Below are 20,775 nucleotides of genomic sequence, written 5' to 3' on the forward strand. Positions count from 1 at the left end.
TATTTATTGACATTTTTAGTTCAGCTAGAACTTTGAGTAACATTTATTACAGTTTTTTGGCAAACTTAATTTGAATTCAGTCACATTAAAAAAATTATGGTATTTTTCTTCATGTGTATTATTTACAGTATTAAAAACCGTAAATGTTCTCATGCATTTGAAATTATTACCTACTTGCTACTTGCAGACATGATGACAAAACCATTTATAGGCCAGGTTTGCTAAAGTAATTTTCTCCTGTTCATTATATTCCTCCTCCAGAGAAGGATATCCTGGAAACTACCTTTGCTGGTCCTGTACACGAGACAAATAAAGGTCAGAAGTCATTGCAACAAAGTTCCTCTGGTTCAGAGCAGAACAAAAATGTGAGAACAAGCTGCTCATCCAAAGACATAGACAGTGACATGTCAAAGAACTCATGCACTACTGGGAGTGACTGGAGCTCAGATGAGGATGGAGGAGACAATAAAGGACTGAAATCCAGGTGTGCATCAACTCTTTCAAGCCACACATCTGAAGAGAACGCAAGGTACAGTAGAGTGGGAAGTGAAATGTATTTGACAGCATCTGATGACAGCAGTTCTCTTTTTGAAGAAGAGAGTTTTGATGTTAAGAGGACTCAGCAAAAGAAGCTATACTCATGGCAGCAAGGGTCCCAAAGAAAAGGCCTGAACAATCCAGGTGGAAAGTGCAACTCTGACTTCACAAGGAAAAAGAAAGACCAAGACAGTTCTTCAGATGAACTGAATAAGAAATTTCAATCACAGAGGCTTGATTATTCATCCTCATCCAGCGAGGCAAATACCCCAAGTCCAATTTTAACTCCTTCTCTGACACCCAAATACCCAATTCCAGCAACTTCTGCAGGTTCTCAATGCACAATTCCATCAGATTTTCCCTCAAATTTGCCACATCCAAAGTTACGGACTCCTAATGTCTTTAGTCTAAATTCAGTGTTAGCAAAGAAACACCTAAGCCAGCCCCAGCTGAGTTCTGACAGAATGTTTGGTAGGAACAGAAATGCCATAAGCATGATCCGTCCGTGGAGACCTCAGGAAACAGACATAGATCTGGTGGATGGAGAAGATGCTGACGTTTTAGAGAAAATGGAGATTAGCTGTGATGAAGGAGTGTTTACCTATGACACCACTGAAGCACAAAATGCTGAAGCCCAGGAACTTTGTGATATGACAAAAAAGGGTGCTAGCAACAAACCTCCAACACCTCCATTGCATCGATTTCCTTCCTGGGTAAGTGTGTTTATAGGGATTTTTCCTGCTGGCAAAACTAACTTATTTTCATTACTCTCTTCTGGGATTTCTTTTGCCTTTATTTTAATTACTTTCTGTTTCTTGACAAGACAGGGCATTACCTTCATCATAACTACAAGCTCAGAATATAGTTTTATTTTCAGCACAGTATTCCTGCCACTGAAAAATATAGTCTGTATTTTATAGAAAAACCTAGATTTTTTTCATGTGACATGTAAGTTATGTATGTCTTCTTGAGTGTATCCAAGGATGTAATGCTTATGACTGCATTTATTTATTTATCTGAACACTAATACAGCCCAAGAATGTTGTCAATGCCCTTGCTGTAACCACTGTACCACTCACAATCTAGACAATTAAGTTGACAGCAGACAACTACAAATTACAGAAGTAATTGATCACATTTCCAAGTAAAATTTTAAAGCCATCAGTCAGGATATTAAAATAGATATTAATATGTCTTACACAAAATCCAAAATTAGCTGTGTCAAAACTCACTAATTCTGTGGTTTCAGTGTCAGAGATTTCTTAATTAATAATTTATTAAATATATTTATTAATTATTATTCAGGAATAATACATTCTGTAACAACTTCTCTATATTTACTGAACTTTTTGCATTATACATTTTGTTATTGTTGTCTTTTAACACAAAATGGTTTAAAAGTTGTGTTCTAATGGCATTTCTCTGCTCCTAACACCCCGTCTTCCATTAAAAAACATTCTTACTGAAGCTTCTTTGGCACCTGATAATAGTATTTTTAAGAATAAGTTACTTACGTTGTATGAAAAATGTCAGAAAAGGCTATGGCTATCAGTGTACAGCACACAAAAGAAGGATGCATTTTTCAGCTGCTATTGACAATGTCATTTTAGGAACCATTTTATCACATAGTTGCACTAACACAAAGACTAGGAGGCTAAACAGAACAAAAGTAATTGTTGTATTTTAATTATCTACTATCAAATCCATTCTGCTTGTATAGGAAAGTAGAATTTATGCTGTAGCCAAATCTGGTTTAAGGATGTCTGAAGCTTTCACCATGGAATCTCTTAATAAAAGTAAGTGGTTTAGCTGTTCATTGTCCCATTGACATAAGTTCTCTTCTTCTGGTGATTTTTGAGCAAGGACCTTTAAAATATTTTTAGAAAGGTTTATTTAACAGCTGTTTAAAGCCTAGAAGATTATTGGTTATCTTCTGGTACCTCACATCTTGACTTTGTGCTGAATTTGTACTTTGTTCATTGCGGTTTACTTTGCATTTCACTACTTTGAAGAATCTATACCAGGTACCAATTTTAAAAGGGCTAGTGTTCGTGACTGCAATTTTATTTATGTCTTTAAAAGCACTGTAAATTTCAAAAAGCTATAAATCTCACATCCAAAACAGTTCAAGAGTTATTTTTTATAGCAGTTATACAATGCAAAAAATTAAATTTTAATTTTGTTAATTGGGGGGTGAATTAGGAAGGCAATTTATAAAATACGTTGCTTTTTTAGATGCTGTTTCACTGACTTCATGCTCCATATCTGGATTATACACTTCTCTGATATATAAGAACATGACCACTCCTGTCTACACCACTTTGAAAGGGGTAACTGTATTACTGTTTAAAGAAAATTTTAAAGTACCATTAGGCTTCACATCCAGGAACTTGCTATTTCACATTTGATACTACCATGCCAAATATGTTGTAAGTTGATGTATAGAGATCAAAGACCCCCAGAAGTAATAGAAATGTCAAATAGCTGGGGGGAAAAAAAATACTGCCTATAAAATGTTACTGGCCTAGGTCAATTCTTCTTAGGTTCCTTGCTGATTTTTTCCAAAGGCTTGTTAATTATTAAGCAGAACCACATGGCATTCAATGTCATAATTAAAAGTGTGTGTATGTGTAGAAATGTCTTTGTGTCAGTGCCAAAGCTGTTTCTAGTCACACAGCCAGCAGTCAGTAATCACAGCATTGTTTGTCTTCTGGCAGCCTTTTGTGATTTGGAAAGACCCATGCCTTGAGCTACCTCAGGTTTCTGTTTTAAAGTATGGGTGTGGTTGAGTATGCAGAGGGCAGAGGGAATTCAGTTTCATGTTAATATTTTTGTGCCAAAACTCACAACCCGGGCAAGAACAGCTCTGAGTATTGTGGAGCCAGCAGAGCCCTGCCACAGTATGAAGGAAATGACTGATGCCCTTTATGCAAGGTATCAAAGGATGTTGTGTTCCCTTCTGCAGAAAGCAACTCAAATAAGCAGCAGCCCATTTCTGGATGAGTCGTCAGGATCTGAGGAAGAAGACAGCTCTCGGTCCAGCTCAAGGACTTCCGAGTCTGACTGTCGGAGCAGGAGTGGTCCAGGGAGCCCCCGGGCTATGAAACGAGGTGGGCGAAACCGTAAGAACAAATAACTTCTGGGAACTCTGGAAAACCAGGCAGTTTACATGATTTGCTTAGGAATTGATTTCTTCACTAAATAGCATGGACATCTAAAATTTAGGCTCTCAAAGCCCAGATCTGTTACTCAGTCAGGAGATTTGGCTTTATTGCTGTTATTATAAATATCTTTTTAAGGCATTAATCTTGTTGTCTTGAGGGAAAAGTAACTTGTACATTTAAAGCAAGAAGCACCATTCTACCTATACTCTGTCATGCCAAGGACTTCCTGTGACTTTTAATTGTAGAAAAATTTAAATTACCTAGAAAAAAAATTGCCTTTAGAAAGAAAACACAAATATATTCAAGTTTATAAAACAATTTCATGTGATCAGAAAGCAGGTGAAAAAGTTCCCTTAATAAATTATTTGGTTCTGTCACCTCATGCAATAGAAGACTTCTTTCATTTTCACAGTGATTGTCTTAAGGTCCTGCGCAAAGATTTAGTTAGAACACATATCTGGTAATGTTCTGTGTTCTGTGGAAGACAAATCTCACGGTTCTAGGTGACTGTGTTTTCCATCTGCAAAATGGAAATAATATGCTTCATAATATTGAAAGATACAGTCCTTCCTCATTAGGTGATGTTATCAGTGTTACATCTCTCTGAGTATTTCTTCACTGTGTAAACTAAGGGAGTCCAACATCCCAGTGTGGCCAAGTGTTAAGATTCCTCATTATATGTTGCTTTAGAAAGCTAAATAACATTATTTGGCAGTCTCAGTTATACATGCAAAAATCCCAGTTACCAGGAGCTCCATTCAGTGACCCTGCAGCAGAGGGGCAGAGACACTGGTCCCACTCAGCGTTTCCAGTGGCAGCCACAGCTGGAGTCCAGTCCTTTTCCAGTGATGTAGTTTTGCCACACTAGTGTGAAAAGGACCCATAGATCCTGCTTCCCAGGAGCTCCATCCTGCTGAGCAGAAACCAGTGCCTTGGCTGCAGACATATCTCATGTTGTGTACTTAACACAACAGGAAAGCTAAATTGGGTAATTTAAAAGCTGGTTTCACCTGCACTTTATATCTGTGTCTGTAAAATGGAACCATTCCTTTTGTTCATGCATTGTTTCGTGTGTGGAAACCTTTCTTAACCACAAACACATATGTACATGTCTTCATTGAGATCATATTCTTTAAAAATCTAGGCAGTCACACATTTCACCAAAAGCACAATTGGCTCGCTGCAATTTGTTACGAAAGATCCATCATGAGAAGAGCCCACTCTCAAAGTCTTGGTGGCTTACTCAAGCAATAAATGAGAAAAGCCTTTTTTAAGAATAAAATTGGCAAATGAGTTGGGAAATTATTGAAACAAAGGAAAAAAAGGCTTTTCATTTCAGTTTTATAGTATAACCTTGCAGAGTGGAACACTAGTCCTTACAAAAGAAGATGTTCACATGCATGAAAATATTTCTGTAATGAATGAGGGAGCAGTTTGAATTTTTATTACTGATCCACTAGAATTGAAAGCAGGGTACATTTTTTCAGGATTAAAGCTAATAAACTCTAAAATCCCCCTGAAATATGAAAATCAAACTTTTAGAAAACCCTGGTATACAAATCCATGCTGATTGCAAAACAGTCACCTAAAGCTTCAACACCAAGCAGATGTTGAGTATGACCTCTTAGTACATGGGCAGTTGCCTGAGAAATCCAGATGCTATAGTGAGTCAGAAAGCGCAGGGGGAAGGTTGCTGAGTTTAATTAAAGATCCTGGGGTTTTTTCCTAGACAATGAGTATGATTCATGGCACTAACTCCGTCCTTAAAGAAGCTGTGGTAATGTAGCAGAAGGTGATAATATACAGAAGACATTTTTTTTGTTGTTCCATTTATAAGGGACTTTAACTGCTTAATTATGAATAAAATGAGAATTAGCTAATAGTTCAGTGTGCTGATATTCTATAAAATTCTTGGTTCCTGATGGATTTATGTTGATACTTATGTTTGCCTGCAGATTCTATTAAGATGTTTCTTCTGCATGGCTGTTCTGATCTCAGTTGTTTCTAAAGTAATAAAAATGTATATATAAAGAACTCTTTTTTCTTTTACCACAGGTGCATCTCTGTCTTCTGTGACCTCAGAAAGTGACTATGCTATTCCTCCAGATGCATATTCAGTAGATACAGACTATTCAGAGCCAGAGCAGAAACTTCCTAAGACCTCTTCCTCATCTAGTGATAATGGAAAAAATGTGAGTACTGAAGTTCTGTGAAGTGTACCTGAGCTACTGTGTGTATATTTATGTCCAAAGACTGCTACCAAACCTTTTCATTCAGTCTTGCTGACTCACAGCAAAATATACCAACAGTGTTAGCCAAGTAAGACTGTAATTAGTGAAGGAAAGTGGAAGATAATTCTAAGCTTTCCTATATAATGAAGGAATAATAGGTCAACAACTCCAGAATTCAATTCAAATTACTTGAAATTTCCTTTCTTGTAACCAGGTCTGCTATCAGATTGCATATGAAATACTCAAAACAGTTTAAAATTATTATTTGAATAGTTAGGTGAATAGAAGGGGAGCTGAAGTCATCAGTAGAAATCTATGTGCAGTAATAAGTTTCTATCCTTTCCTCATACAGGGAAAACATCAGAGAAATCCTAGGTAGAGTAACATGTGAAGACAGGCCAAAGAAACCAAACCATTATGAGGTATTGGTCAGCCTCCAGGAGCTTCTAATGGCTCATGTTAGTAGTTAGTGTCTTAACATACAAGTGGATTGACAACCTGCTGATGAAGATTGTTTTAGGCTCTTCACAGAGCAAAACTGTGAACTCTATTCTGCAGGGGTACACACTAGAGGTTTGTCTGTGAGGAGCTCTGAATTACAGTGCTTTATATCTGGTTTTCAGGTTAGAACCTGGACTTCGGAAAAACAGAATACATTTATATTTTATTAATTTTGCTCCTTGTTTAATATAAACAACTGGAAAGTAAAATCAGAAATCATCATATTCTTCATTATTTTCTGTAGTTTGGGGCACTTACTCTCCTTCATGTACTATAACAGTAAGTAGGGATATCCATTAGTTAACCCATGTGCATGACATTTGTCCTAATCAATACCTGTAAAAACATTGTCCTTGGATTAAAAGTTTCATCGAATACCATAATTATTATTTAGCATGCTTTTAAGTCATTAATGTATCTCTTTGTGTATATTTATACCTATTTCTGAGGGGCAGAGGTATATATGTGTATCTAAGCACTTTTTATCTAACTTCTAAACAACCAGGAACCTTTGGAAAAATCTGGATATCTGTTAAAAATGGGTGGCAAAGTAAAGACCTGGAAACGACGGTGGTTTGTGCTTAAAGGAGGTGAATTGCTGTATTACAAATCTCCAGTAAGTACATGTAACTTACCTGTTGTTATGTATTAGATTGTTTACTGATAATCTAAGGCTGCTAGAAGGAAAAAAATGCATGCACTTCTGGTTTCTGAGCTGTTACAGAGTGATTTAGTACTCACTTCCTCAAGAGGTGTACAAGGTACACAATGTCTAACTAGAAAGTATTTATCAAGATTAATGTTTAAATTAGTCTTATATTAATTTATTGCTGTTTGTTGGTAGATTTAAAATACTCTTTTTCCATTCTTTCCATACCAGAGTGATGTTATTCGAAAGCCTCAAGGTCAAATTGAGCTAAATGCATCCAGCCGCATTGAAAGAGGTGATGGAAAACAAACAATTCAGGTGCCTGCTTTTCTCCTCTGTTCCTGTTTCAGCATTCCCTCCATCCCCAAAGCCAATCCCTTGTTCCAGTCCCTGTTGCACTGGAAGTCCAAGAGCGGACTTGGAATTAAATAATGTGCTTTTCATTTGAAACCAAAGAATTGTTTCAGTGACAGAAAATATAAAAAGGCCTACCTGGAGTCTTTTTTGTATTGCCACAAAGGTTAGATCATCACATATGGGATAGAAATAAAGAGAGCAGTCTCGGAGTCAGCCATTGAGATAGAGAGAATTCATTTGTCTGAAAGGAGAACTGGGTTTTTTCAACTTGCCATCCTGGAACTTCCCAGATAAAGATTTAGATTGAGATTCTCTGCTCTGTCTTGTCATGGAACGTTTCATTACTGAAAAGTACTTCGGGGAAGATAAACTCCCTGAAGCTGTGGAGCTGCATTGGGTGGTGTATGTTACATATCCCACACTGTGGGGTCAAATATGTCAATTCTTGAAGCTCAAGACTCCTTGTTACTACACAGCTGACTACAGAGAAACGAACATACTACCTGACTGCAGATTCCCCTAACATCTTAGAGGAATGGATCAAAGTACTGCAGAATGTTCTCAAAATACAGGCTGCCAGCCCACTCTTTGTACAGTCTGAAATCAAGCCAACCATGAAAGGATTACTTACAAAGGTAGGAAAACACTTCTTGCCCCAGTCTGCTTTTTTCCAACACTGTTTAGGCCAACAGTGGCCTTACTGGGCTTTAAATGAGCATCTCATCTAATGCTCTGATTCTTTTGCCCTTAATAGAGTCACAATTTTAATTTTATGTCCAGTGATGTGGATAGGAATTTGAACCAAGACATGCATTCCCAATATCATCAGAGTTCAGAGATGGTGAAAATAGTCGGTATTATTACCGACTATTTTCATGATTATTGATTATTATTAATGATTATTATTAATTGTCATGATTATTACTGATGTTCTGTAATTACAGGTGAAACATGGATATTCCAAAAGGGTTTGGTGTACCTTAGTTGGAAAAACTTTGTATTATTTCCGTAATCAAGACGACAAGGTAGGTCCCTTTCTTGTTTATTCAGAGAATGTAGACTTTAAACAGAAACCTACATCTTTTTTAAGGTACAGTTGGTCTTGGTATTATACACAGATTGTCAGCCTGGAAGATTCTGCCTAATAGCCAGCAATGCAGACCACATCCATTGGTCTCTTTCTGCAGGATGTGATCCATGTTATGTATGTTATCCCTAGATGAAGGGGGCACTGGTTTGCCTGGAGTTCAGGTGTCCCTTTCTGACAGGCATCAGAAAAGACGCAGCTGTCATGTAGTTCTGGAAGCAAACCCTTTCATATATGCTTTGCAGTGGGCAGTGACTGAGAGTTTCAAGAATTTAAATGTTCTTTCTGTCCCTCAGTTGACTTCCAAATCCTTTTCTTTGGTATGTCACTGTATGTACACAGTGCTGCAAGAGCTAGGACACTTCCTAGACATGACTTTCACTCGTCCCTTTGCTCCCAAGGCATTGTATTTTGTCACAAGAAACATCTTTTTAATGGAGGCAGGTCAGAAACAGGATTTTGAACAGTCCACTGAGCCATTATAAAAAAAATCAGTAGAAATTCTCATATTTGTACTTCTGTTTTAAGAAGATAATGACACTGGAGTCAGTAATTCATGGCTTTTGCATAGAGCCAGTTATATCCTTTGTCATCCTTTCCTTTTATAGCCATTTAAACCTCAACAAAACCCCATTTCTAGAACTGTATGAATAAGATAGCAGTAACCATCCATCAAATTTTTGCTCTTTAAAACAATGTAAAACAGGGTTTTGGAATCAACTGGCTTGAGTATAATCTCAAGCTCATCCTACAGAGACATTAAAATTAACTTTACAATTTCTCCTAAGGAAAAATCTCAATGTTTAACATATCTGAATTTATACATTTTTACCACTGAATATTTTGGCATTTTAGCATGTTCTTTAGTGAAGAATTTTGCTGGATTCTTGTGAATAATTCCCTCACATCTGGAAGAAGTTTAGCTGCCCTTTTAAAGTAAAATTGAAACGAGTTTGCTAACTTGGAACAGAATGAGAATTCAGCTTTTGTAAGCAGAATATGTATGAAAAGTTTTCCAAAGCTACTTTATTTCTAATGTTCAACAATATGCTAATTAAAATCATGTTTTCTGTAGCTGACTGTGGCTGTGCAGAAATAAATTACACTATCTGCAGTGGTTAATACAATAATGGAGTCCATTTAATTGACCTCCTTTCAAAATGGAATTCAAACTAAAAGCCAGCCAATTGTGTTTTACTTAAATTTGGTGAATAAATCAATCTTGACTACTTAGATGTGAAACAACATCTTTTGATTCTCAGAATCTTATCTTACTCAAAAAGTTGAATGCTTCAGAAGCACTACAGAAAATACAAATCACCACATCATTTTTTAATCCTTACCAGTGGCACTGTGAGAGGAGGGAGTTTTGTGTAGAGCAGCCAGTCAGCCTCTCTCAGTCCTGCCACCCAGCTGTGAAGAGATTTCATCCTGTATTTATGTTTGTTGAGGCTTCCTGTTGATAAGGGCTAAGAAAGAAATATTTCTGTGAAAATTTCCTCTTGAATGGCTTTTTTAGATAAAATATTTTCTGCTAAATGATGCTAACTACATAAACATCTCAACACTGAAGCTCTGTGATCTCTCAGACTGGAGAAAGAAACCAACTAGAAGGTCTATCACACAAAAAATCTAACTTTTGAATTTAGAGTATGAACAAACCAGATACATCAACAATACATTCTTGTCCTCTAAAATAACAAGATCATAATTAAAGTTCTAGGCTTGACACAGGAAATTTTTGCTTGGAACCAGGTTTGAGAACTCTGAAGAATGACTTCTCTCACCCTAACATACATTTATTGCATTAGCTATATATGGAGGCAGATGTGGAAAAGAATTTTTGAAAATCTCATTTTCAGACTTTGGCACATACCAGTCTCATTTTGAGTCTCATCTCTCTGCAAGATCTGGCTTATCTGAAATTCCTTGGCAGGACTGAAAATAAGTAAATACAAATGGGTACAGATGGTAGTTCACTATTTGCAGAATAAGAAAAAATTCTGTATAATAGCAAATATAAAAATATATAATACAAAGTCAGTGTGCACTGAAACAAACATTACCCTTTACTTTTAGTTTCCTCTTGGTCAAATCAAGCTTTTTGAGGCAAAGGTTGAAGAAGTTGATAGATCCTGTGATTCTGATGAAGATTACGAAGCCAGTGGTCGCAGTTTATTATCAACCCATTACACTGTTGTTATCCACCCCAAAGATCAAGGACCCACTTATCTTCTCATAGGATCCAAACATGAGAAGGTAAAAAATGGATGTTTTTATTGAGTTTCAGTAGCACATCTATGAGTATGGTGCTGTGATAGGAATATTTCTAGAGGAGGACAAGGACTACAAATCACCTGGCTTGTATTTTCATAGTATTTCCTTTATTAATATTGATCAGAGTTTGTCTGCAAATCAATGGTAGTGTAGGTAATCCTTGTTAAAATAGACAAAAATATGCAGGCTTGCCTACATAAGTAGATGGTGCAGAATATCTTATATGCTGTAATGAGAATTTTGTTCACATACAGTAACTTGCAGACAGAGCTGTAGCTGAGAGGTTACAGGGTACTGTATCCATTTTCACTGACAAGACTGACATTGCTTAGACTTGCCCTACTGTAGTAAATGAGCAGTAAGAGGTGGGGTTAAAACCATTTTTATTATTGGTGCTTCATTGTTCCCAATAAATCTTGTAGACCTCATTTTGCTTTCTGGACTTATCCCCCGGTGAGCAGGATGTGGCAGTGATAAAAAATGACTTAAGTATTTGGAAGAGGAAAGGAAGAATGCCCTGATAATTAGACATGATTTCTGAGGGTAAAAACTTTTGGAGAGCTCTGTCCAATCTTCCTTGCTTAACATTTGTAACATAGAGACCATGAAAGTGTGTTTATTTAACCAAAGGCAAACTTCTTTGGGCTTCAAAAGGAGTGCATGGTAGGGTTTTAAGCTGAGAGCAGAATCCTGCTGAAGCAGCTCCTTCCAGCACAGAACGAGTGAGCTGCTGTGTTTTTCTGCTCTAGGACACATGGCTTTATCATCTGACAGTTGCAGCTGGAAGTACCAGTGTCAATGTTGGATCTGCGTTTGAACAACTTCTTTGCAAATTACTAAATGTGGAAGGTGATGCCAGTAAGTTTATTTTCATTTCAACATACTGATCTTCCAGTGCTTACTTAGTAAATGTACTTATGAACTGAATTAATTGCAAAATGTATATATTTTATCTGTTTAGCTTCTCAAATTTGGAGACATCCTACCCTTTGCCATAGCAAAGAAGGAATTACTTCCCCTCTTACAACACTGCCATCAGAAGCCTTGCAAACTGAAGCAATTAAATTATTTAAGGTAAAACCATAGCAGATGCCTTTTTATTAACTGACTATTTTAACTCTTTGCTAAAGAATGGCTGTTAGTTGGCTTACTAGATATATTCAAAAAATAAGAAAAAATATATGTTTATTTTTATCTTTAGTGGAGGTAACTAATGGACAACAACAAAATGTGCCCATTTTCCCTCACCAAAGACTATCAATTCCAATGTAAAGATAACCTTCAGTTGTGAGGGAGCAGTTTAGGCTTCAGCTTTTGGTGTTCCTACTTATTTGATAAGTTATTGATAAAGTTCAAGTTAGTAGAGAAATCCATGACTATCATGAGTGATAATAATTTTACCTTGAAGTTCATAGCTCCAAAGAATATAACAGCATGCACAGATCTCTGCATTCAGAAAACTGTATCTGAAATACTATTTTTTCAGTTAGATTCAGAGGAAAAAATAATAGGAAAAAGTTTTGTTGTAGATACATCTAAATCATCTGGGAGATATTTTAAAAATCAGAACGAAAAGAAAGTAAATTTTAAGTTTCCGCAAGTCATGGATTATTTAAAACTGACATAGAAAGCAGGGATTGTACTGCTCTTTTTAATTTAAAAAAAATTTTCATATGAAGTAGCTATTCTTAAAAGACCAATTATTCAGTAATATAAATAGAGAAAATATTCCATAGAAAAAATATTAAAAGTATTTCACAAGAGTTGAGTTCACTTTGAAAGACTCTCACAGATCTTTAAAAATACCCATACATATATATGTGTCCCAGTGTAGTAAAAATGCTTTATGATTAGGAGACACATACTGGTTCATAACCACTGAGCCACAGTTCTTGAGAAATTCTGTGTGCCTTACAGCTCTGCCAGCTGGAGGCCAGGTAGGTAGTTGATGCCTATGAGAGGGGGTATGCTGCAATGCCATTAATCTCTTCCAGGCTATAAAAGCTAATTCAGAGAAAAAATAAAATTTTGCTGTTCCTTTGTCTGTATGTTGTGAAATAAATTACAAGTTGGAAGCATGGAGGTTGCATAAATGAACTTTCTCCAGAAAACTTAGACAAGTCTAAAGAACAAATTCCCTGAAGCATCAACTATCTGGAGAATTTTGATGTTATGGTTCAGATCTAGAGAGGAATTCAAGACAAGCACTCGATGTTTCATCATGGACACTTTTGGGCAGACTTTCCAGCTTGTTTCTCTGGGATGTTTGAAACACTTCAAAGAAGTACATCCATCTTATTTCCTGCAATCCTGCAGGAATTTACAAGGAAATTTACTTCTTTGATAAAAACAAATTTAGGTCTACTTGGAAATCACTTTTTAACCTAATTCAAATCACAGACACTTGCCTAAAGTAAGTTAACTAGAGATTACTTGTATGACCTTCATTGAAACCTTGTATAAATCAGCTTAGAAGTCAGGTAGGGAATTTAGAAACAGATCACATCATGTTTCAGTTATCCCATTTATGAAAAAAATAGACTAGAAATAGATTTGGTTTCTATCCAGTTCCTTTATTTTTGCTTATATCCCTTAAAAATTCAACTATTGTATACAGTAAATGCAACAAGTGATATAAATCCTTTCTTCTAACACAGCACAACAAATGCTGGCTTTCCTGAGACAGTACTGGGTATAGGCAACGTCATACTTATCCTACAATAAAAATACCATGGAAGCCAAGATGTAAATCAATGGCTCTGAGTTGTGGATTTTTTATCTGTGTATTTGCTGCCATGTTGTGCTCACTACTTACAGAAGCATTTTACAATGTCTGGCACTGAGAGCTGTAGACATTGAATTTCCAAGTCCTGTAGAGGGGTGAGCTGTGTTCAGCATGTCCTTAAATTTTCCTGCCACCACAATTGTTCCAACCCCTGTTACAGTTCACTCTGTTAGATACAGAGTGAATAGCATGGGTTGTAGGAGGTGTTTTATCTCAAGTCTCTCTGTATAGATTTTCATCCATTCTGGTCCCTTTTCACCCCATTTTGCAGAACTAGCAGTGTTTTCCAAATCTACTGGTAAACCTACTAATTGTGATTTCAATTAAAGTACACTTTTGACATACAGAACATCTTAAGATTTGCTGAAGCTCCCTTGTATGTAAACTCACTTGCTTATTATTTTATATCTAGACCTGCCAGTTGTTTATAAATGCTGCAGTTGACTCTCCTGCCATTGATTACCATGTATCTTTGGCCCAAAGTGCTTTGCAGATCTGCCTCACACATCCTGAACTTCAAAATGAGATCTGTTGCCAACTTATTAAACAGACCAGGCGTCGACATCCACAAAACCAGGCAGGACCAATACAGGTAACCCAGTATTTATTTTAATGGTAGTGATCTCAGCAGCAATGAAGGAACTACACTGAGTGTTTAGGATGATAAAGAGGCTCTGCTTTTCTGCAGCATCTGCTGAGTTAAGATCCAATTCACTGCTGCTGTGTTTTCCTGAAACAAAGCTGATGCTATTCTCCAACAAAGTATGTGTATCTGGTGGTAAAATATATCTTAGCCCGTGCAGTTTGTAAAGGAGGGACATAAAATGGGCTGTCTTCAAGTCAAGTGTTAAGTAAAAGTGTAAGAAACCTAATTTTTTTTTACTGCTTCTTTCCTAAAAGAAAGATCTAAAACAGTTTATGAATGTCTCAGGAAGCTTGGTGGGCTAAACCACATAGCAAATGACTCAATAGAATATGAGTGTGAAGTAAAGCTGTGGTGTTGTGTAGTGGAATATCCAAAAAGGCTCAGGGCTTCCGATAGAAGTCCTCTCTTGTGTGCCATGCTGTTCTGCATTCACCCTGCATGCTACATTATTAATACATACTTGAAATTTTTCCATTTGTCCACTGTCAGCTATTCACTGCTATCCAGACAAAAAATGAAGTGAAAGGAATGCCAATACTTGGAGCTTGCATAGAATTAACAGACCTGGAATGTTACACTTATGATGGAGCAATGCCTACAGAACCAGGAGATTGATCAGAAAATGAGAAAGGAAGCTACCATATCAAGGCTCCTGTAATAGACATGTTTTTCTCTTCCCATAGAAAGCAGCCCATGCCCAGCAGCCATACCTATTGGCTAGAAACAGCCTGTACCTGGGAGATGGCTGATTTTGGAGAGGCACCGGCACAGGCTGCCCAGAGAAGCCATGGGTGCCCCGTCCCTGGAAGTGTTCAAGGCCTGGTTGGATTGAGCTTGGAGCAGCCTGGTCTAGTGAAAGTGACCCTGCCCAGTGCAGGGGGTTGGAACTAGATGATCTTTAAGGTTCCTTCCATTCTGTGATTCAATATGTGCATTGATAAAACATTCACAAAGCTTTCATAACAGACATGGTACATTCACATCAATTAGCACACACTGAAGTTACGTATGCCTGATGGAATTTACACTTACTATAATTCTTCTTTGGTATTCTTCTTACCATTGGCAAGTTCTTCCCTCTGGTGAAGGTAAATAAATTGTTATCCTAACCCCTGGAATGATTTTTAAGAGCTGATACATGCAGTAAAATGTTTTCAGCCTTACACTAAGTTTTTTAAGTCCTAAATTCCTGCTGTAGTTTCCTACCCTTGCTTCTGTTGCAGTGTTTACCTTCAACAGAGCCAATGCTATTCTCCATCAAAGTATAGATATTTAATGAAAGGGAGTATCTGTGCCAGTGCTGTCAATTTTCTGTTTAATACCAGGCAAGTCAGATAAATCAAGACAGAGAAACACCATTTTTGAAATCTTAGTGTGAAGCATTGATATACTGATTGTGAGAAAAGTAGTTGCAATGTTAGCAAGTATATATCAGGGTAAATGAGAGTACTCTGTGTTAAGTGAAACCAATGAATGCATACTGAGCAACAACAATATACCAAAATATTGAATTACTGTTTTTTTTCAATAGTTACCGTAAATTTGGTAGGAGACAAAATGACTCATGTGTTGCTTCATAATATGTGTAACAGGACAGCTGAATTAAAATTGCACGGGCTTCTCCTCATATCATAATGCTTGGCCATGCAGCCTAAGTATTTCTGTTCCTTTGTATTGACTGCTTTTTATACAAACTCAGCTGCTTTCCCATTTCCAGCCCGAAAAGAAACTGGGTGTACACATGTAAATAGACAGAGAGTATTGGGCCTTTCAATGAGGTTATATGCTTATTTACTCAGCTTTTTCTCTGTTTGTTTTTTCATTCCTATTTCAGTAGTCTCAACTTGGCAGTAAGCTGCACTGCTGGCCAGCAGGCACAGCAGGGAGTTTTATGTTGTAGGATGTTTAAAACAGTGAATGTATTCCTTTTGTTCAGGGCTTGCAGCTCTTGGCCCTCTGCGTTGGACTCTTCCTGCCCCAGCATCCATTCCTTTGGCTTCTTAAACTTCACTTAAAGAAGAATGCAGATTCCAGGTGTGCCTGAATATTATTACCCAGCTAGTCAACTGGTCTTTTTGAACTACCTTGTTTTCAATCTTTCCTGTAATATATCAGATCTTTTGATGTATATTTTGAAATGAATTTGAGTAGAATTGCTACTAAAATATAGTACATGTTACTTCTGTGCATCACTTGGGAAAGTTATAAGTTTAAAAAAATATTTTGCAGTGCATACTCTGACTGTATGTTGCAAAACTGTGAAAACCAAAATATGGCAGTTACACAACACACCCTGAGCCATGTTCATCTTTGGCACAATTCTGCCGGTCTCAGTAGACTAATTCTCTCTCTAATTCCACGTGCAAAAAAAAAAAATGTGTTGAAAATCTCAGAGAGTGAAATCTGCATGCTCCTTCCATTTGGCCTCTCCAGAAATATCCACTCACAGTTTACTATCCTTTCAATCAGTCCCCAGGAACTGCCTTATTTCTCTTTTTGCCACAGGACTGAATTTGGGAAATACGCTATATATTGCCAGCGCTGTGTAGAACGTACCCAGCAGAACGGAGACCGAGAGGCCAGACCTTCCAGAATGGAAATCCTTTCCACTCTCCTGAGGAATCCCTACCACCATTCCCTGCCCTTCAGTATTCCAGTTCACTTCATGAATGGCATATATCAGGTAATGTCATGCAGGCCACGAAATCTGAGCTGTCCCAGCCCCCTGCTGTCAGCACATACACGAAGCAGAACATCAGAAAGAGGAAGGTAAACATGGCTCGAGTTTCCTCCTGTGCCAGTGCCAGCAATGGCAGGCTCAAAGTGCTTGTGATCTGATTTGATCAACTAAGAGTAAAGGTTTGGGGGAAAACCTTGAAGAAAAAAGCAACACCTTTTAAGAGTGAGAACTGCCAAAACTCTGTTTCTTATTTAACCTGACCACCAGATGAATGAATTAGACTGAGGAAAAGGAAAGGTATTAAATTCCACTTCCTTTCATCAGACATCTTGGAAGTTAAATATCTCAGTGAAGGCCTGGAAGCACAGCTGTAACTCCCATTATCAGTCCTGAAGGATAACCATATTTGTTACAGAACAAACATGGCTCCATTCTTAACTCTCTGGGGACGTCATTAGTCAAAGCCCCAGGAAACATTCCATGGGCTTCCAAGCATGCTGCTTCACATCCTGGTTTATGTTTCCAGCTGTGAGAGATGGCTGAGAAGAGTTTTAACAATTCATAGTATTCCCAGATAGAAAGCAACTTTTTATATGAAATCAAAGCTATATCAAATAATTTTTTTATATCAGATTGCAACAGAAGTACTTTGCATTTTTTCATCTCTAAGGTTCTTAATTGCTTACTGCTTGCCCAGTAAAACAGAAAAAAAAACCAACATACATTTAAACCAACTAACATTTAAATCATCCTAAAGGGTTTCAAAATTGAAGTTTGGAGAAAAAAAGGAGTAACTGCTCATTACTTATTTACCGCTCAAAATTATAGTTATAGTATAGTTATAAGGGCTAAGAAAATTGTAATTAAATACATAAATTATTTCAGTGGGATCAGCAAATAACAATTATAGTGGTACTAAAAACTCTTGTATTAATCTCTGAAGATTCATCAGATTTTTATTTTAATGCCAGGCACTGAGAAGTTCAAATAATAGTTCACGATCCATTTTCAAGATATTTTTTTACCAAAACATTGTCAACATGTCAAATACAGGAAACACTCAATACAGATTTAAGTGAACATCAGCCCCTGCTATCTGTAAAGAAGCTATTTGCCTTCCCTTGCTAAAAGGCTTCAAAATCAGTCACAGCAAACAGAAGTTCATATTTGGGGAAGTAAAATTTAGAAGGTTCTGTATATTACTGTGTAATAATGACAAAGCAACATTCATAAACTATTTTAGATCTGCCAGTGTAGATCTGTCACCTGATATCCCTCTAAAGTTGCACAGGATGAAAAATGATTAATTGATCTCATTTGCTTCTGCACTATATTGAAAGGCACAGGAAATTATTATCTTCATTTTTCAAGTGGTATTTTTCACAAAAAGTTCAGATACTAGACTGCTATCTATCATATAAATTCCATAATAGAATTCCAAGTGTAACAAGTGCGAGGAAACCAATTCCACTAAACTGACTTCCCATGTGGAAATCTTTTTCAGGCCCTGTATGGCAATTTTTAATTTCCAATTACAGTAATGGATGAAATGGGTCTTTTAGTTCCACTGTTATTTTAGAAGTATTATATTTCAAAATCCTAGATTTAAAGGGGAAACAGGTATGAGTTTGATAGCAAAATACATTTTGGCTTCTTTTTTAGGTTGTTGGGTTTGATGCCTCTACCACAGTAGAGGAATTTCTGAACACTCTGAACCAAGATACAGGGATGAGGAAACCAGCTCAGTCAGGATTTGCACTGTTTTCTGATGATCCCTCTGGTAAGGATATAGAGCACTGTCTTCAAGGAAACATCAAGGTAAACAAAAGCCTTTAATGGGCTGTGCATATAAAAAATAAAGTATCTTCATTTGACAGAGATCTCTTCAGACAATGTAAAGGAAAACATTTTTCAGGCTGAAAACTGTCTTTTTTTCTTAATATGAAAGATTTTTTTTAAGATCACTTTTTCAGTTGCTGAAGTTCATTCAGTGAACTACAGTTAAAAGCTTTCTCTAAGAGATCTGTATTATTCAGAGAAGTAACAGCTGCGTGAAAAAACAAAAAGCTGTTACAGTTTTTTAAAACTAAGGAACATTAGAGTCAAACATGGATTTAGAGATTTCAGTCTACATTTCTGATATAGCTCCAAAAGATGACCATGTGAGATCCAAGAAGTCATTGATACTGGGGTGGAGATCCTGGGAAGTTAAAAAAAAGAAATGGTTCCTTCTCTAATACAGAATAGGCTTAAGGCTCAGTTTAAGAATTTTCCAATTTTTGGCTTGCCATTGTCCTGAATTCTAAATTTTAGCTCCCTCTATTGCTAGAATTAAATTCTTAGCAGTAAAGAGTGACAAAAGGCAATATAATCTGTGCTTTAGTAAAATATTACTTTCCAGGTCTTTTAGCAACTAACAAATCATTAATTTTTTGTATTTCTACCAAGCAGCTTTTTGCACCCTTTGGCCAATGTTCACAGCTGCACTTTTGAGTTACAAGGTGTGGTACAACCTGGCCTTGGTGATAAACAAGTGGTGACACCACGATCAGAAAAATTACCACATGGAAAGCAAAATTTATAAAAGATGTACTTATTTTCTAGGTACATATAACTTTAGAAACTGCTTATATTACTGCTTCCAGGAAGGCTCTTTTATGAAGGAATGGTGACATAAAGCCCAGTTGGGGTCCTAGGATCTCTGTTCTACCTCCTCCCCATCTGCCCACCCACCCATATATACAGATTATTGTGAATCACTTTTGGTGTATTTTTTAACAAACTTCATACAAAAGGACCTGAAAAACTTGGGCTTGGAGTAGAAGGAGAAGGCAGAGATCAAAGGCATTTGATTAATTGCATAACAACTCGCTCTGTGTTATTACACATTCATTGGCAGCTGCTAAATCAAGTATCTGGCCTTTCCATGTTAATGGCTTCTTTCCAAAGGCAGTGCATGGGTTGCAGAATAAACAAAACCCAAAAATGTTAATTATTAAACACTTCAACTAAGAAATACAAGTAAAGTTATACTTCAGTGCGTTTAAAAATTCAAGCTGTGTATGTATCTAATAGGTGATAAATAGAGGACATTAAAATAAGTTGACAGTTTCTTTTCAAGATGTTTTCAAATAGGAAGGCATGCCAAATCAGTTTTGTACTGCTTTCCTTGTAGATCTGTGACATCATTTCAAAATGGGAGCAAGCCTCCAAAGAACAACACCCTGGGAAATGTGAAGGCACAAGGACTGTCCGCCTTACTTACAAAAACAGGTTTGTTTAGCAAGTATATCTCTGCCTTGTCCCGAGATTTGTTTTTCACTTTCTGCAGTTTCTTCATCTGAGAAACACTGGCTGACTTGAAGCTTGCAACAAAAATAGTAAATGGGTGTAACCGGAGATTTTTTTTTAAATAGAGTTACCTGTTTTGGTTCTTAAGAGGCGAACAGGGCTGCAAAAAATCTCCACTAAAGTCAGAAGACTGACATTAAATATTTACCCACTGATTCAAGTACAAGTGTTGCTCTGCTAATGTGTTTTGCCACTGAAATAAACATGTCACATTCAGAGCAGATACTGCTAATCCTCAGGGCTAATGCATTTCCGTATCTTCTTTATTTAATAACTTTCTGTCTTTTCTGTAGGCTTTATTTTTCAGTTCAAGTTCATGGGGAGACAGACAGAGAGAAGCTGCTGCTAGTGTATCAGACAAATGATCAAATAGTCAATGGACTTTTCCCTGTAAACAAAGAATTAGCAATGGAATTGACAGCCCTTTTAGCTCAGGTAATCTTTATGCATGGATAACTCACACAGCAGTATTTCAGGAGAAAATCTTAAACAAACTGATCCAGGACTGTT

The 20,775-nt window shown here is 36.8% G+C and overlaps 1 protein-coding gene across 2 annotated transcripts in view; it reads left to right on the forward strand.

Annotated features, from left to right (window-relative positions):
- PLEKHH2 (pleckstrin homology, MyTH4 and FERM domain containing H2) overlaps positions 1 to 20,775 on the forward strand; it is a 54,415-nt gene that overhangs the window by 25,419 nt on the left and 8,221 nt on the right. For both annotated transcript variants that reach the window (XM_059469010.1, XM_059469011.1), the window contains 18 exons: positions 262 to 1,250; positions 2,258 to 2,333; positions 2,773 to 2,867; positions 3,503 to 3,647; positions 5,757 to 5,893; positions 6,939 to 7,049; positions 7,314 to 7,400; positions 7,916 to 8,074; positions 8,384 to 8,464; positions 10,606 to 10,785; positions 11,553 to 11,661; positions 11,765 to 11,877; positions 14,001 to 14,180; positions 16,171 to 16,268; positions 16,740 to 16,917; positions 18,577 to 18,732; positions 20,090 to 20,187; positions 20,559 to 20,700. In XM_059469010.1, coding sequence (XP_059324993.1) covers positions 262 to 1,250; positions 2,258 to 2,333; positions 2,773 to 2,867; positions 3,503 to 3,647; positions 5,757 to 5,893; positions 6,939 to 7,049; positions 7,314 to 7,400; positions 7,916 to 8,074; positions 8,384 to 8,464; positions 10,606 to 10,785; positions 11,553 to 11,661; positions 11,765 to 11,877; positions 14,001 to 14,180; positions 16,171 to 16,268; positions 16,740 to 16,917; positions 18,577 to 18,732; positions 20,090 to 20,187; positions 20,559 to 20,700 — 3,134 coding nt within the window. The remainder of the gene's footprint in view (positions 1 to 261; positions 1,251 to 2,257; positions 2,334 to 2,772; positions 2,868 to 3,502; positions 3,648 to 5,756; positions 5,894 to 6,938; positions 7,050 to 7,313; positions 7,401 to 7,915; positions 8,075 to 8,383; positions 8,465 to 10,605; positions 10,786 to 11,552; positions 11,662 to 11,764; positions 11,878 to 14,000; positions 14,181 to 16,170; positions 16,269 to 16,739; positions 16,918 to 18,576; positions 18,733 to 20,089; positions 20,188 to 20,558; positions 20,701 to 20,775) is intronic.

This window comes from Ammospiza nelsoni, chromosome 3 (assembly GCF_027579445.1).
Source record: "Ammospiza nelsoni isolate bAmmNel1 chromosome 3, bAmmNel1.pri, whole genome shotgun sequence".
NCBI lineage: Eukaryota > Metazoa > Chordata > Aves > Passeriformes > Passerellidae > Ammospiza > Ammospiza nelsoni.